This window comes from Pagrus pagrus (genome assembly GCF_965226575.1).
Source record: "Pagrus pagrus genome assembly, chromosome: 22".
Taxonomy (NCBI): domain Eukaryota; kingdom Metazoa; phylum Chordata; class Actinopteri; order Spariformes; family Sparidae; genus Pagrus; species Pagrus pagrus.
Window position 1 is genome coordinate 3,743,680 of NC_140204.1, and position 16,342 is coordinate 3,760,021.

The 16,342-nt window shown below is 43.9% G+C and overlaps 1 protein-coding gene across 1 annotated transcript in view; it reads left to right on the plus strand.

The window, feature by feature from the left end:
- trpc5a (transient receptor potential cation channel, subfamily C, member 5a) overlaps positions 1–16,342 on the plus strand; it is a 109,771-nt gene that overhangs the window by 33,672 nt on the left and 59,757 nt on the right. Inside the window, exons 2-4 of the mRNA XM_084344171.1 lie at positions 12,745–12,786; positions 14,525–14,627; positions 14,970–15,220. Of these exons, the coding sequence (XP_084200297.1) occupies positions 12,754–12,786; positions 14,525–14,627; positions 14,970–15,220 (387 nt within the window). The 5' untranslated portion in view covers positions 12,745–12,753. The remainder of the gene's footprint in view (positions 1–12,744; positions 12,787–14,524; positions 14,628–14,969; positions 15,221–16,342) is intronic.

Here is a 16,342-nt window from a genome sequence, read left to right on the forward strand (position 1 = left end):
GAAGAGGGATGGAGGAGTAAATAGGGATGAAGGAGTAAAGAGGGATGGAGGAGTAAAGAGGGATGGAGGAGTAAAGAGGGGGGACGGATGAAGGAGTAAAGGTGCTGTAGGAGTAAAGAGGGATGGAGGAGTAAAGAGGGACGGAGGAGTAAAGAGGGATGAAGGAGTAAAGAGGGGGGACAGATGAAGGAGTAAAGAGGAAATGGAGGAGTGAAGAGGGATGAAGAAGCAAAGAGGGGATGAAGGAGTAAAGAGGGGTGAAGGAGTAAAGAGGGATGGAGGAGTAAATAGGGATGAAGAAGCAAAGAGGGGATGAAGGAGTAAAGAGGGATGCAGGAGTAAAGATGGATGAAGGAGTAAAGAGGGATGGAGAAGTAAAGAGGAGGATGGAGGGATTGCAGGGAGGCGCAGGAGGAGGCTCCCCCAGGATTGAAGCTAGCGGTGGGGTGTGTTCAGTTCAGCTGGCGGTCTCTCGTCTCCCCGAATGTCGGATGCCTTCCTCTTCTATATTTAGAGCGTTACACAACAAAGGGGTTGCATCATCTGCCAACAGAGGTCTTTATTTGCCAGAATTTTCTTTCTCTGTCGTCTCGTTTTCTCGCTCTGCGGCTCCTCGTGCCAGGCTGAGGTTTGTAAACGACACGTCTGCTCGTAATTAGCCCAAAGGTTAAAGGAGGAGAGAAGCTGTTTACATGTTGTGTGACGCCTTTTATTCAGACGAGCGCTGCTTGTTGTGTTTGTTTTCCACCGTGTAGTTTCCATCGGACAAAATGCTTTTGGCTCTCATGTCAAGTTGGTTTTGTTCAAAAAGGCCCAAATCACAAATGTGCCAGGAAGCTTCTGGAAATGTTTTATTTATGTTTTCACTCCTATTTATTTAACTAATCCATTAATCAAAGAAAATATTCCTCGGATGAAAATAGTCGTAACTTGCAGCCCTAATTCCTAACCTTGAAAAAATAACAGTTTCTGTCTTCCAAGACTTTGTACAAACCCTGAAAATCAAGTTAAAAGAAAGACTCTTCCGGCTGTAGCAGACGCTCCACTAAGCAGCTGAATTTCTTCTTGTTCAGCATGAGCACTCAGCAAATTCTCAATCTCCCATCGTGTGTTGAATTCCACCAATATTCCTCATTTTCTTCTCCGACCGTCTTCCTCCGACGGCCGACATCTTAACCCCTCCGTCAGCCGGAGAATCCCTCCGTCCTCCATCAAAGCTGCAGCTCTGCAGCCGGAGCAGAGTCGGCCTCCTCGGGTCACATTTCTCAGGAATGAAGTTGTTTGGGGACTAATTAAGATTCCAATTAAGATCCCCCTTCGCCCCTGCCTTTCACCCCTTGCGCCCTTTTTCATCAAAGCAGTGCGAACAGTCCTCGAACGCAACACAGCAGAGCTTCCAGGGTTATCTCTCGTGAACATGAAGCGAGGACGCCCATTAAGATTTACCTCTTCCTCCCTGGCTGCTCCATTTCTACCCCACTTTTCTCCTTTCTTGCTTTGTACCTTTTAAATTCCCCCTTTTTCAGAGCAGAAACAAACATAAAAATAGTTTTGGCTGATTCTGAGACTTCTCCCATCCCTCATTATCCTCCTCTCCTTGTCATCTTCTGACCATCCTCCTTTTTAAATCCCCTTCTTCTTCTTCTTCTTCTTCTTCTTCTTCTTCTTCTTCTTCTTCTTCTTCTTCCAACTGCTCCCAATAGAAAAGAAAATCCATCCTGCCTGTGCCCTGCAGCTGTCATTTCATTTAATTATGTCTTACATTAATAGCCTGGAGTCACAGGACGGGGGAAGACTATTTCTGCCTGCCTGAGGATCAGTAAGGGAGGCTTCGCACTGACTCAGCACTTTACATTGTGTGTGGGTGTGTGGCTACAGGTGAAGGAGACGAAGTAGAGACCAGCAGAAGACTTACAGGTGGTTTGTGTGAGTCAGGACTGTAAAGATCAGAAAAGTTTGTCAAAGCACCGACATGATAAACAAGTCCTGAAGTGCTGGAGGTGAAGAGCAGCCATTTTCTACCTTTACCAGTGCAGGAATGCTTTACTGTGCACACAAAATTTTAGGGCTAATAAAATATGTAATATGTAGTTTCTCAGCATTAAAATGCCTGAAAATGAAAAGACCTCTGTTGTATATTTTACGAACGTTATCCCATTTTTTTCCATCGATATTCAAACCAGAGAAAACCAGAACTTTCATCCAAGGTGTGTTTGATTTGTCACTATAACATCTGGGGAAAATACAGATGAATCATCAGAGAGTGAGTCAGCTAACTTAGCGAACTTGATATTAACATTACATAAGTAAAACTTTAAAACATTAAGTCGTCATTCAGATGCACATTCTTATTCTTACATACAAGCTGAGAGATAAAGAATTGTGCAACGTAATTCGACGTCATCGCTGTCGATTATGGTTCATTTTATCACGGACAACAACCAATAAGTTTGCTTGCTATCTGTTTTAAACGGCGGTTTCTTGCAAATTGTTGTAATTATATGATGAATTTAAAACCTAGTAAAAAAACAAGGTGAATATCTACCACAGCGTGCAGTTTCCAGTAAATCAACGGGGCAGGAGCTAAAACCTGAACCACTGTGGTGATTTTTGCCGCAGCTCGTCTTTTATGTGAGCAGCGCTGCGTCTCTGTGCTGCTGGTCTCGCTGAAGTAAATGAGGAGGTGTGTTTTTGCTGCAGAGCTTCTGTTGGTGTGAAACCCAGCTAATGCACAACATCTTTAATTTGATGTTGTCGCGTCCCCGCAGCCGTCGCCCAGCAGGGTCTGAAGTCTCAGGTTATATTTACCTGATTGCAGCCTGCTCGCTCCGTCATTAACATTTCCCTCCTTTTACTCTGATTATGTGGTGATGTGGACGCTGCTGCAGCCGCAGAATCAGCTCGCTTTCCACGAACATTATATTGTATTTTATTCTGAGAGCTTTTATCTGATGGTTTAGGACAGTGTCTTTCACAGATAAGCCAGGATTTAACAACATTATGACCTCGAATTTAATTATTTTGAAAGAATAATTATTTTAGATAAGTATCTCAGTATCTTAAAAAGTAGTGCATCGTAATATGTTTGGCCCTCGAGCATGTTTGCCTTCCCTCCTCTCTTTTATGCAAACACATCTCTTTATAGACAAGTGGAAAAGGCCAAGATGGAGGGAGGGGAGGGAGGAAGACGGGAGGTCCTGTGGGAACGCAGGAAGAGAGAGAAGAAGAAGAAGAAGAAGAAGAGGGAGGAGAAGATGGTTGAGGTTGTGAGAAGAATGCGAGATCAGGAGAGAAACAGCGAGATAAAGAGAAACATGACGGGAGGAGGAAGAAAGATGCAGATGTTCGAGAGAGAGAGAGAGTTTCTGAGAGCAGAGAAAATGGATTCAGCAAAAACTATGACCTGAAAACATATTGGACTCCAGCGGGCGATGCTGAGGGAGAAGGTGGGAGGAAAAGATGGAGGGAGGGAGTGTGATGAAGTGGAGGAGAGATGGAGGGAGACAGTCGGAGAGAAAACTACCAGAGGGCAGCGGGAGTGATGGAGTGGAGTTAGAGAGAGCGAGATAAATGGCCGAAGTAATGGAGGAATATTGCAGGGATGAACGAAGGCACAGTGAAAGTGTAGCGGAGGAAGAGGAGATTGAAGACGAGACAGAGAGGAGGAGAGGGAGATGAATACAGGAGTGAGGATGAGAAGAAGATGAGGCTGCAGATAGTCGATGTTTAAGGTGACGGAGGAGAAAAGGCAACATGCAGAGTGATGAGGAGGAGGAAGAAGAGGGGGATACATGTTTTATCAAACACTTACTTTACCTAAAGGGTTCGTCGACCAAATACAGGATTTATAGCCTGAGTGCTGAGGCGGAAACAGCACGAGTATGTACGAATGAAAAGGAAAATGTTTGCTGATCAATGCACAACACGAGGAGTGAGTCTCACAGGGAAAGTCAGGAAATAGAAACGATGGCCGAATTTAAAAGAAAATAATCTTTTTCATCAGAAAGAAAAAGTAAATATTAAAAGTTGTTTCATAAATTGTCTGATCGAATGTTTGCGCTTTCTTTGTTTCCCGACACAATTGAAGGTATCGATGTCGGCTATCTGTCATCGAGTCTTCCCCAGAACATCACATTTTTTTACATTTGTGTTATTGTTTCGGGTTGTTGAAGTTTATCTACTACTTTTGTTTTATTCCAATTCCAATTAAGAATCGATCAACAAATCCTCAAACCTGAACAAGGAAGTATGTTGAGCAAAAAGACGTTCTCTGGACAGAATACGAGTGTTTTTACGTCTTTCTCAGCCGCTATTCAACGTTCACGATTGGCGAACAAGTGACGTCCTCACAGGCTTCAAAATGAAAGTTTCTATAATATAATTTTAGATTTCTTTTCAACTTACAGACGTCTAAAGAGCTTCTTGTGGTTCAAAATTAAAACTACAGGGTGGATTTGAACGGCATGAGGCGTGCTCTTTACCAGGAGAGCTACTTATCAGCTTTGTTACCGACCATGTTTTGGTCATCAGGTAGACTAATACTGGATGGAATACAACATTATAAAATATCTAATATGAATGCTAATAAGCAGCTAGTTAAAGGTGAATTGTGTATATAAGTGTTACCCTTTAACTATGTATGTATGCAGAGAGAAAACATCTGTCCTGGCAGACTCAGATTTGGTTTGAGTTTTAACCGTGTCACTGAGCAGCTGAGGAGCTGAGTTTTTCATGAGACCGGCCTGACGTGGATGAGAAATCACAGAGACGGAAATAAAAAGTGGAGAGCAGAAAGAGACGAAGGGGAAAGAGGGAGAGAGAGGTCGACGATGGAGGGATGAGAGTTGTGAAGGAGGAGAGCGAGGGAGTGATGGAGTGTGGGGGAGACGTGTGAAGGAGGAGACTGGAGGGAAACATTACAGAACCTGAGAGGTTCACCACAGAAGAAGAAGCTGAGACAGAACCACCCACATATAATAAAGAGCAGTAAACAGTTGGCTCTTCAGTTCTGCTCGCAGCACTTTGTCTCATTAGACCCGAGCTTTACTGCTGAGTGGCCGAAGACGACGGGACACTTTCTGCTTATTCCTTCGTTTTCTGCTGCAGCTGCTGCTGATACACGTGTTTCATTAAAGAGGTGAGGGGGACGTGTTTAAAGTTCATACATGACCCAGAACACAGTGGTGGAAAGTACTGGAGCGCTTCTACTATTATTATTATTACGATAACCTGTTGATGATTTCTGACATTAATCAAGTAAAAAATGTCAGAAAACGGTGAAAATCTACAAATAAAGTGAGTAAAATGCATGAATTTAACGAATAAAGACAAAGACGTTGATCTGCAGCGAGGCTGGAGTCGGTCCTGGGTTTAGGTTTTGGGCTTGAATGGTCCGAGGACGTGAGACGGGAGTTTGGCAGGAAGTCAGAGCAGCAGGCAGGTCGTTAATACACTCTGAGCCGACTCCATCACAAGTCGTTAACAGCGTCTACAAGTGGAATAAAAACCTCTACGATGATTTCCTGACAATCCGTTAGCACTTTGTTTTCTCTGCCTCATTTGGATTTGTTTTATTTCGCCTCGATGAATAAAATCTGTTGGTTTTTTGCAGCATTTTAACCAAAACGCCTCACAGAGCTGCTGTTGTTGTAGGAGAACGTATCATCACGGTTTGGGTTGAAGAGGTAACTCGTGTCCAGAGCTGAAGCCAACACCTGTGCTGCTGTTTGATTGGTCATCTGTCGGTTGTTTCTCCAACACGTCAGAGGAGATCTGTACAAAATGACTTTTCCTCTCTGTGGAGGTTTGTTTCAGCTTGTCGTGGCACTATTGTTTGAGTCTGTTTGCGTGGCACGCTGCAGATTGATGCCGTTCACTCTGACACTGTCAGCACGCCGTTATCAGCACATCCTGGCTGCTGCAACTTCAAGTGTTGTGTTTGATTGTAGTCGGGTTTGTTCTGATTCTGATGAGGATTGTGACGCGTCTCTGATACCGTAAAAACAGGCAGCGCTGTTTTAAAAAATGCAGGAGGAGAAAGAAAGAGAGAGAGAGAGAGAGAGGGAGAGGACAGATGTGTGGAGTCGCAGAGAATTGATTCGACTGCAGCCGAGGGGAAAACAAGACGGGGAACGGCGAGGAAAAGGCAATGAGACGGAAAGATGAGGATTATGAGGAGAGGGGAGTTCAAGATGTTTATTTATATTTTCCCAAAGACGGAAAACAAGAGACAGAATATAGAGCAGAAAATTTGAGGATGTTCAGGCTGAAGAGGAGAGCGGCTCACGCTCCACATGCAGGTGTGAAAGCAGGGAGCAGATGAGGGGAGATCGGGTGAATCAGAAAAAAGGGACACGGTGTTCAGACTGGAGGGGAAATGAAGGAGGGAGCTGTATAGAAAGAGTAAGATAGACAGGAAATGACTGAAAAAGAAAGACATCGCAGTGAAAAATGTGAGTTAATGAGTTTCCTTCTGGTGGGAAAACTTGTGGGGGAGCGATGGAGTGAGATAGCAGGCGGCAGGGGCTTTATCTGCAGTGCTGTAGCACAGTCAGTGGAGCATTGTAAAGCCGTCAGCATAAATTCCCCCTCGCTATGCAGATCTTAAACGCATCTGCATTCCAGCAACCGCACACGTACGCCACTGCGGGATTAATCTCAGCCGCATAATTTAATCTGGTTTCACATAATTCAGGCGTCAGGAGCTCGACCTGCAGGCGTGAGCGGATCCTTATCAGCCGCCCGAGGCCGGAGCGCCACGCGTCGACTTTATATTTACACACAGTTTAATAATGAAGCCGCGACTTCAGCGAACGCAGCGTTTGTTAATGTTTCCTACTGTCAGACTTTGTCCAGGAAGGTCAGAAAACATTTTCTGGGCGCACATCGACGCCCCCCGGAGCAAAACATCCGAACTGGCATGCATGAAATATATCATTTGTTGCAGTGCTTAGCTGTCAAAACAGCCGTGAAAGTGTTTCACTGATAAATGTGTCAGAGCAGCCTGCAGGACAGAGGAGGAAGAAATGCTGCATTGCAATAATGTCCGCCTGTCGCTTTAACTTTCAAGGAGAGAGTCAGGAAGTGAGGAGGGAAGTCAGCGCACGGGACTAAACACAACGTGAGCGAGGAACATTAAAAACATTTCAGAGTCACGTCAGACAGATTTTATCTAGAGATGCACAGATCAGACAGCTGGTCATAGCAGATATGTCCGATTCTGTGCTGACCGCCAGCCCGAACTGAAAGAAACTGAATATTTGATGCTGTTTACCTTGTTTACCTGCACTTTTTCACGTCAGCTCAACGACAGTCGCACTTTCTAAAGCCGCTCTCCTTCCTGCTGCCTGTCAGTAGCCGTGTTTCCACGAAGCATTTTGAAGAATGTCGCATTAGAAATGTTATGGAAACAACAAAATACAAAAAAACTTCCTGCAAAGAAGTTTGCTGGCAGTGTTTTTTGTGTTTTGTGTAAATGTTTGGTGGAAACAGGTTTGTCATAATGTTGCTTTCATGCTTTGAATTATGAATTTATTATGGATATACAAATGTTTGTGGACGCTGTCGATGAGATCGCTACGAAAGAAAATCAGAATCGTCTGCATGCAATTGGTGCATCTGTAATTTTAATCAGCAGTGAAGGTTGTTTAACAAAGACGACTACAACTCCCATGATCCCACACGAGCCCGCTCACATCTTCTGTTTTGATTAACAGATAATTTTCTTTGTTTTAAATCTTCCTCACAACATACTTGAACTGTTCCTCGTGAATAATCCTCTCGTCTCGTCTCCGTCCTCACGTGTCCTCCGTCCCGTTAAATAATTCAGCTCACAGTTCGTCACAGTCCAGTCTGATCGTGTCCGGTTCAGCTGAACCCGGCTCGGATCGGTCCGGTCCCGCGTCCTGCTGTGGCCACTGAAGGTCACCCCGGGCGTGAATTCATTCGCCGCAGATAAATCAGCTAAATTAAAATGGCTGAACTGCAGCTCGTTACACAAAAGGTCGGACACATACAAGATGCCGGAGGTCACCGTGTTTCCTGCTGCCTCCTCCTCGTCCTCGTCCTCGTCCTCCTCCGTGGCTAATAGAGTTTAATCAGCCTCATTATAGCTGAAATAAATTACCTGAAGCACGACGAATAAAAGATTTCAGTATTCGGGGAATGACTGTAAATAACCTCAGAGCTCCATGGAAACTGTCTTTTGCCGGTCGGGTCAGTATTTTTCAGTCCACTTGACAACAGCAGTAACCAGAGGCGTTCATTTATCTGTCAGCTGCTGATAAAGAGTCCTGTGACAGCCGAGACGTCTTCCTCTTCTTCTTACAAAACACGACACTTTGATAAACGTCAGTGTCAGCGGAGCAAACTTTCGCATCACTCTCATTTGTGAGCGTGACAGGCCTCCACCACCGGCCTGCAGAGACGCCCTGACAGCCGGGCATTGTGGGGATTTCTGTTCAGCGAGCAGACTTCAGCGGCTCCGTGGTCGGACTTAGGATTCAGGATCTTGTTCCCTCCCTGCCAGGGTTCGTCAGTCTTCCTCACACTGACAGGACGAGGAGCCACAAGTGTGTTTGTGGCATTTGAGTATGTTGAAGAGTTAGTGTCTCGACCGGGACTTCAGTCTGAGGCAGGCAGTCGTTACAGCTCTCTGACAGGAAACTCGCCTCTCAGACGACTCAAGTCTGTAGATTGATGGTCTGTGATCAGAGTTCATACAGATTTAAATGAACATGTGAGCCGATGTGTACTCAGCCTGCCGAGCTCGGCTTGTAGATGCATTGTTGATGAACGATATCGATGAGGCGTACATGCGGAAAGAAGCCGCGTCCGTCATGACTTGTTTTTTGGCTTCCTGTTTTATTTTTCCAGTTTTACTTTCCACTTCCTGTCTTTGTCTTTTTCCCTTTTCCCTGTACACCCCTTGTTGTGCCTGTTCCCCAGTCCTCTTCTGTCCTCTCGTGTTCCCACTTTGTTCTCCGTGGTTTCTGGTTTGTCTTCAGTTTTTCTCACTTGGACTTTCCTTTGCTGCCTTTTTGTTGTTTGCATTTTGGATTTTGGACTTTAAATATCGGCCAATAATTCAAGCTTTTTACGTCAAGGAATAATAAAAAACTGACAAAAATAAAACACAATCTGAGCGAGTCAACAATATCCGGCAGGCATGACGCCTCCCATTGGCGAATGAAGCCACGTGGGGGATGAAACAGAACAGCGCTGCCCTGCGAGGCTGCAGCAGTAGTTTAACACAGCTCACTATTATAGTGAGAGTCTCTTCTTGTCAAAAACCAGGTGTGATCGGTTTTACAGTGTTTCCCCAAGCTTCTTTGTAAGTCACTGCACTACTAGCGGCTAACGTTCGGCTGTCTGCTCGTGGTAAATATTTCTTGTGGTCCGATATTTGTTGCCATTAAATTTGTTGCCAGTTTGGCTGACATTTGAACGTGTTTCTCAAAAGCTGTTGTGCACAATCTGTGCTGATTTCATTAAAATCCCCTTAAATATTCATCGTGAACTGTCCTCGGCAGGAAACGTACCGGTAGCATGTTGCTAGCCGATCTGTACGTCCTCCCCTGCGCATGTGCGAGTCCCGACGGAGATACCAAGGAGGTCAGATGACTCTCTGCTTCACTTCAGCCACAAAAACTAGAGCTCAATGCTGCAATATTTGTTTCTCAGATATGAAAATAACATGTTACAACATCTGTGTGTGCAGCAGAATCTCAGCTGCAGCGACAGATGTGAGGTTGGTACGTCAGGTCGTCATAACGTTGGTTGTCAGCTTTACCAGAACGTCACATATGTTGGACGATGCAGCCGTGTGTTTGAGATTTCAGCCTTTTTACTGCATGTGACTGACTGTGAGTGTGTGCTTGGCGGCTCTGCAGACTCCCCTCCCCCGAGCAGCCCTTGTTGAAATGCAGATCTGTATCACAGCTGTGATAATGGGTTCAATTTACAGTGTCAGACTGAGCGCTCACCCACATCTGTGACATTAGCATATCCCACGATGAGCCAGCGTCCCGGCCACAACAGACGCAGCGTGAGGAAGACATGAAGACACGGTCGAACCTTCAGGGTCGAACCGTTGATGACAGGATTGTTCTGACGCTTTAAATTGTAAAACGCTTCCCGTTCTACGTCTGTGTATTTGTGTTTGATATTGAAGCAGCAGCTTGAGAAGAGAGAGGTTTGTTTTGTCTCTGAATTATTAACGTCGACATTATTTATGTTTATCTTTACGTATTCTTTGTGCTTCTTGACGACCGTATTGATAACCTGTGCTGCTGCCAGTTTAAACCTTGTGTTATTGAGGAGTATAGAGCTTGTTTTAATCATTTTCAAGCTCAAAAACCAAAAATAGACTAGTAACCTTGTCTCAGCTCATTAGTTGTGAGGATTTGTTGTCTTTCTTCCTTCTATGTCAAAGTAAACTTCAGATTTTTAACCATTAGTCAAACAACACAAGCATTTTGTAGATGTCGACCTCAGCTTTGGCAAAAGGCTTTAAGTGTCTCTGTTTCACCTCTTTTTGGACCAAATGATGAATTTATCATTTGCAAAAATAATGTCATGTTATTAATTAATCGTTAATTAGAATCCTTGTTTTGGCACAATGTGTAAATAGTCAAATGCTACACTGTAAATGTTACAAGTTGACTTATTAGCTCAGAATTATCAAGTAAAGTGGAATATAACACTTAAGTTGTATGTGCTAAAAAAACAAACTATTACTAGTCTACTTGGTAATATTGAGGTAATCGGTGTCCTTGTCATTTCTCCAGATTTTACAGTTTCCCAGCATGAAGCGAACTCTTGTGGAATTGATTAAAATCAGGTATCGACTCCAAGATTGGAATAAAAATATTTTTTTTTTGGCTTTATCGCCCAAATTGTATGAATCGATGATCAATGATAGTCATTAGTTTTAGTCTCCGCACTTTAAAATCTGACAAAACCACTTCGAGAAAACCCATTACCTCAAAATTACCGAGTAAAGTAGACCAAAAATGTTAGTTGCTAAAACTTTAATAGTCTACTGGACTTGTTAACTCTGAGGTCATCAGTTTCCAGACCTTTCTAAAGGAAAGTCAACTTATAAAATCTACAGTGTGTAAGCCGCTCTCATCTCAAGATACAGGTCTGAACGTTGAACATTCAAATGATTATTACAACAAAATAATTAAAAGACGCGCCTGCCAGAAGCTGTCAGACGTAGCTTTTGTTTCTGGATTTCAGCAGGTCCAACACAACCTAAATGTTCAGGTCAGTCAGGTCCAACAACCAAAGTGATCTTCAGCTCTTCAGCTCTTTGAATGAAACATCTGGACAAGAACATCTGTGCAGTTTTTCTCCTGTTTCACAGTCTAAGCACGTGCGACTAATGATATTCAAATATAAATGTTAATTTTTACGTTTGTAAAACACAAACATGAAATGTCATTAAATCTTTTCTTTTGCTCAGAGGCACCGCGGCAGTAAAAACTGAGGAATACTAACTCATATAAGCTCCTTCCCTCGCCCTGGTATCCACACATACAGCTTCAGTAATTATCTCGCTCTCACTAGCAGAAACATGCAGATGGTTATCAGTCTTTCTCTTCCTCTGGATTCATTTTGACGGCTCCCTGCTGCCGAGAAATTAATCCCACAGCGTGCAGGAAAATGTAAAACAAATCAAAATGCGTCCTTCTGTCTACAACGCTCGCTCCGGAAATAAACAAAAATGCGGGGCAATCACAGAGCAATAAGTCGACGTGGTATAAAACCTACACAGATGAATGTAAATGTGCAAACGAGCTGAGCTTCTTTAGGAGGCAGTGGTTCGCGGTGGATTACATGCATTAACGAGACTAGAGCGGCTAATACTGCAGGATGAGGCTTATCCTCGGTCCGTGCGCTGTTGATTGTGCTGAATGTATGTAGAGTCGCCAGTCTGCGCTGCTTCAGCTGTCGGCCGTCCATCACTGTCGCTCGCTGTGTCACCTCAGGTTAAAGACACATACTGTAGTCCTGCTGTCTGCTGGTCCGCTGCTACCCTTCGAATGCCAGACAGAATGAGACGATACTGGAGTTTTTGTCCAGTCTTTAGTCGATTAAATATTCACATTTAGTTCTTAAGCTTAGTTTAAAAAGTCTGAAAATGACGTTTTAAGATTTTAATCCTCCGACACGCAGTTGTGGGTTAAAATGAATTCTTGTTGTTTATCATCTATCTGTGTCATCATACTGCAACTGTAATAAAGTTGTCACAACTGCAATTTAGATGAAATATACAAAGTTTTGAAATTTGAAAGGGACAGTGAACGCAAATAATAAAAAGAAAGGTTTCCTTCATACTCCACAGTGGAGTCCAGTCCTGCAGACAGCACTGGTTTACTTGCTGAGATGTAGAGATCTCACTCTTGGGATTTTTACCTCCCGTAGAGTGTTTGTCTGTTTTCTGAGAAACAGCTTGAGTCCCGTAGTTTTTGCCTATTTTTGTTAACTGTTTGGCAAATTGTCAAAATTAAAAGTACGCCGAATTAAAAATAATCACCAGATTACATAGGAACCGATGGAAACTTTAAAACATGATGATTCGTAGTCAAGTTCTGCAGGAGCACACTGCAAGCTTTCATCTATCAAGTGCTCTGTTTTGTTGCGTGAACGCTCTTTCTGCATTCTCTTCTAGTTATTGTCGTACTGTTGATATTTCCAGGCTTCCGCAGTAACTCTCTCTTCTGTCTTTCTTTCTTCCAGACTGGCACAATGAACCCCATGACACAGCTGTACTACAAGAAGGTGAGTCAAAGTAAAAGTCTAACCTGTTATTGGTCCTCACCAAGACACAAAACTACCACAAAGAGACACAAAACAATGACGAGACACAAAACTACCACAAAGAGACACAAAACTACCACGAAGAGACACAGAACTACCACAGAGACACAAAGCTACCACAAAGAGACACAAAAGTACCACACAACTACCACAAAAAGACACAAAACAACTACAAAGATGCAAAACTACCACAAAGAGACACAAAACAACTACAAAGATGCAAAACTATGTTAAAGATACACAAAGCTACCACAAACAGGCACAAAACTATCACAGATACACAAAACGACTGAAGAGACACTCAACTACCACAAACAGACACACAACTACTGCAGAAAGACATGAAACGACTACAAAGAGACACAAAATTACTACAGAGAGACGCTGTGTGTATTTTGGTATGGTGGTTGTCTTGTATAGGACGGGTGGGACACCTTTCCCATGTCTGAGCTCAGAGGCTGTTGTCTCATAATCCGTCCATGAGAACAGAAAGACACAGAGGAAAAAAACAAAGACTCACACCAAATCAAGTCTGTCGGTCTGTTCATCACACTCCTGTTTCACAGTGTTGACTAATGAAATCTTCCATGTTTGTATCACATTCACCATTAATATTATTCACTGTAACTTCATGGTTACTTCAACACCAGATTCATGTTGTCATCGACAGTCTCGGCTGTCTGATGCGTCTCGCTCAGCTCTGATGTGACAGAGAGAGACGTCGACTCTGTTTTAAAGGGTTGGCTCGTAAAATATAATAAAATATCCACCAGTGCATGAAGAAGTTTGGATGGTTTGCAGATTTGATGGAGAATTAATAATGCAAATAAACAAACAGATGATTTATTTGACTTATGAGCCAGTTTGAGCTCTAAAACAAACAGCGAGAATCAAATATTTACAGTTTTAGCCACATGGCTGTGGGAACTGCAGTGTCAGCCTGTCCTGAAAAACAATTTTCTGTCTGATCACAGTTAATAAAACAAAGATCACAGAGCTACTGATCCAAATCCATCTGGTTAATATGAAGCTTAAAGGGACTTTAACTCGATGGCATCTGTTCCTCGCACACTCCTGCCTAATTGGGACTGAGCGAGCTGATTACCTGTGAAAACTCTGAAGGTTTTTACTTTTTCCCTGACATGACTGTCCTGATTCATTACAGTGAAGCAGAAGTGAATGTAATCCATCAATCAATGACTTCGCTCATTAAATACGCGGACATTGCTGACACATAAGCAAATTTCCCCTGAATATATTAATATATTATGATAAAGGTGTAACGATAACTCCTGACATGAACAAAAACGCTTACCTCACCTAAAAGTCTGTCTCAGAGCTGCAGTGTGTCAGCTGACATCATGTCTCCACCAGCAAACGTCTGCTGTCATGTTCTGTATTCACATCAGGAGCAACAACTCATTTACTTTGCAAGTAAAACTACTGCAAAAGACACAAAGAGACACAAAGCTACTGCAAAGAGACATAAAGAGACATACAGTTCCTACAAAGACACATAAAACGACCACAAAGAGACACAAACCTGCACAGTTTTGGTTGAGCCCCAACTCACTTTTTTTTTTAAGTGACACCTGCTATTGCAGATAAATAACTACATCATTGCCTCGGACAGTTCTGATTATATTTTTTAAGTGTTCTCGGTAAAGTTTTTGTGTTGTTGTTGTTGTTTGTGTTTCAGGCGACATACTCGCCGTACCGCGACCGCATCCCGCTTCAGATCGTCCGGGCTGAGGTGGAGCTGTCTGCGGAGGAGAGGGCCTACCTCACCGCTGTGGAGAAAGGTACCTTCATCTTTATTTAAGAGCTCCCTCCACACCTCCGTCCTGCTGATCCTCTGACCACCGAGGTCCTGCTGAGTCAGTGCTGTCGGATGGTTGAACAGCAGCAGCAGCAGCCGGTCGGTCCGACTCTGCTGCAGCCAAATGTTCACAGGTGTTCATCTCCGCAACAGCTGACGTTTGTCCTTGAACAAGATGCTGAAGCCCAAACTGTTCCCCCTGCATGACAACCTGCTCCCATCACGCTCTGTCTTCACTTTCAGGTGACATGAACCAAATGAATGCTGCAAAAACAAAACTGTCACGACCCTGCCCTGACATCCATCCTCTCCTCTGTCTCTCCAGGTGACTACGCCGGTGTCAAACACGCCCTGCGCGAGGCGGAGGTCTACTACAACATGGACGTGAACTGCCTGGACCCGCTGGGCCGCAGCGCGCTGCTCATCGCCATCGAGAACGAGAACCTGGAGATCATGGAGCTGCTGCTGGACCACGGCATCCACACGGGCGACGCCCTGCTCTACGCCATCAGGAAGGAGGTGGTGGGCGCCGTGGAGCTGCTGCTGTCGCACAGGAGGCCCAGCGGCGAGAAGCAGGTGTGTGTCTGTGTGTGTGTGTGTGTGTGTGTGTGTGTGTGTGTGTGTGTTAACAAAAGGATGTATGTTAATCTGTTGCAGCCAGACGGATTCATGCAGCACGTGTTTGCATTTACTCATCCGCTAAAGTGCATCCATGTGCGTTTTCTTTATTTGCATGTGTGTGCGCGTGTGTGTGTGTGTGTGTGTGTGTGTGTCTGTGTGTGTGTGTGTGTGTGTGTGATAATGCGTAGTACATCCATTCACTGTAATGCTCCACGCCACATTCAGCTGAGAGAGGAAAATTAACCAGCTCATTTTATAGACACACTGTGAAATAGGATTTAGAGACAGACAGTGCATGTGTCTGCCTGCTGAGTGTGTGTGTGTGTGTGTGTGTGTGTGTGCGTGTGTGTGTGTGTGTGTGTGTGTGTGTGTGTGTGTGTGTGTGTGTGTGTGTGAAAGGACATGTTGCTCAGCTCAGTTAGCATGTATGTGTTCAGGAGGATCGAGCAGGAGAGATGAGGTGAAGGGAAGTGAAAGAGATTTAAAATCAGAAGGGAGAAGAGATGAAGATGAGGAGGAGGAGGAGGGATGAAGAGGGAGCGAGAGACATTAGATCTGTGAAGAGAGAGAGAGAGAGAGATGAAGAGTCGGGAGATATTTTCATGTGAAGATAAAGATAAGAGCAGAAACACAGACTTCTTCTTCTTCTTCTTCTACATTAATTCTTGGACGGCGCGAGGCTGTGAGGTTCCGCGTCACCATGGCAACCAACCCTTGGCCGAAAAAGCAGAGGATTGTGGGAAGGTTTTTTTTTTTTTTTTTTTGTTGGTCGCCTCTCAGTTGGACGAGGACGGGAACAAATGTGCTCTTGATGTGTTTCTGTTTCTCTTCTCGTCTCTGTTTGTTCTCTCAGCTCATCCACGAGCTGCAACAAGCAAAATGTAAATAATGAACATATTCAGTTTATTTATAGAGAGCCTGCGACACCATACAGGTACTGTCCATTAGCATTTACAGATTACTGTGCACAAGTTGAATTGGTAAATAATAATTATTACTATATCATATATTATGAGGTGTGTTCAAAGTGGACAGATCCACGTTTTCAGGACTGCCCTGTTTTATTTTTTATCTTTA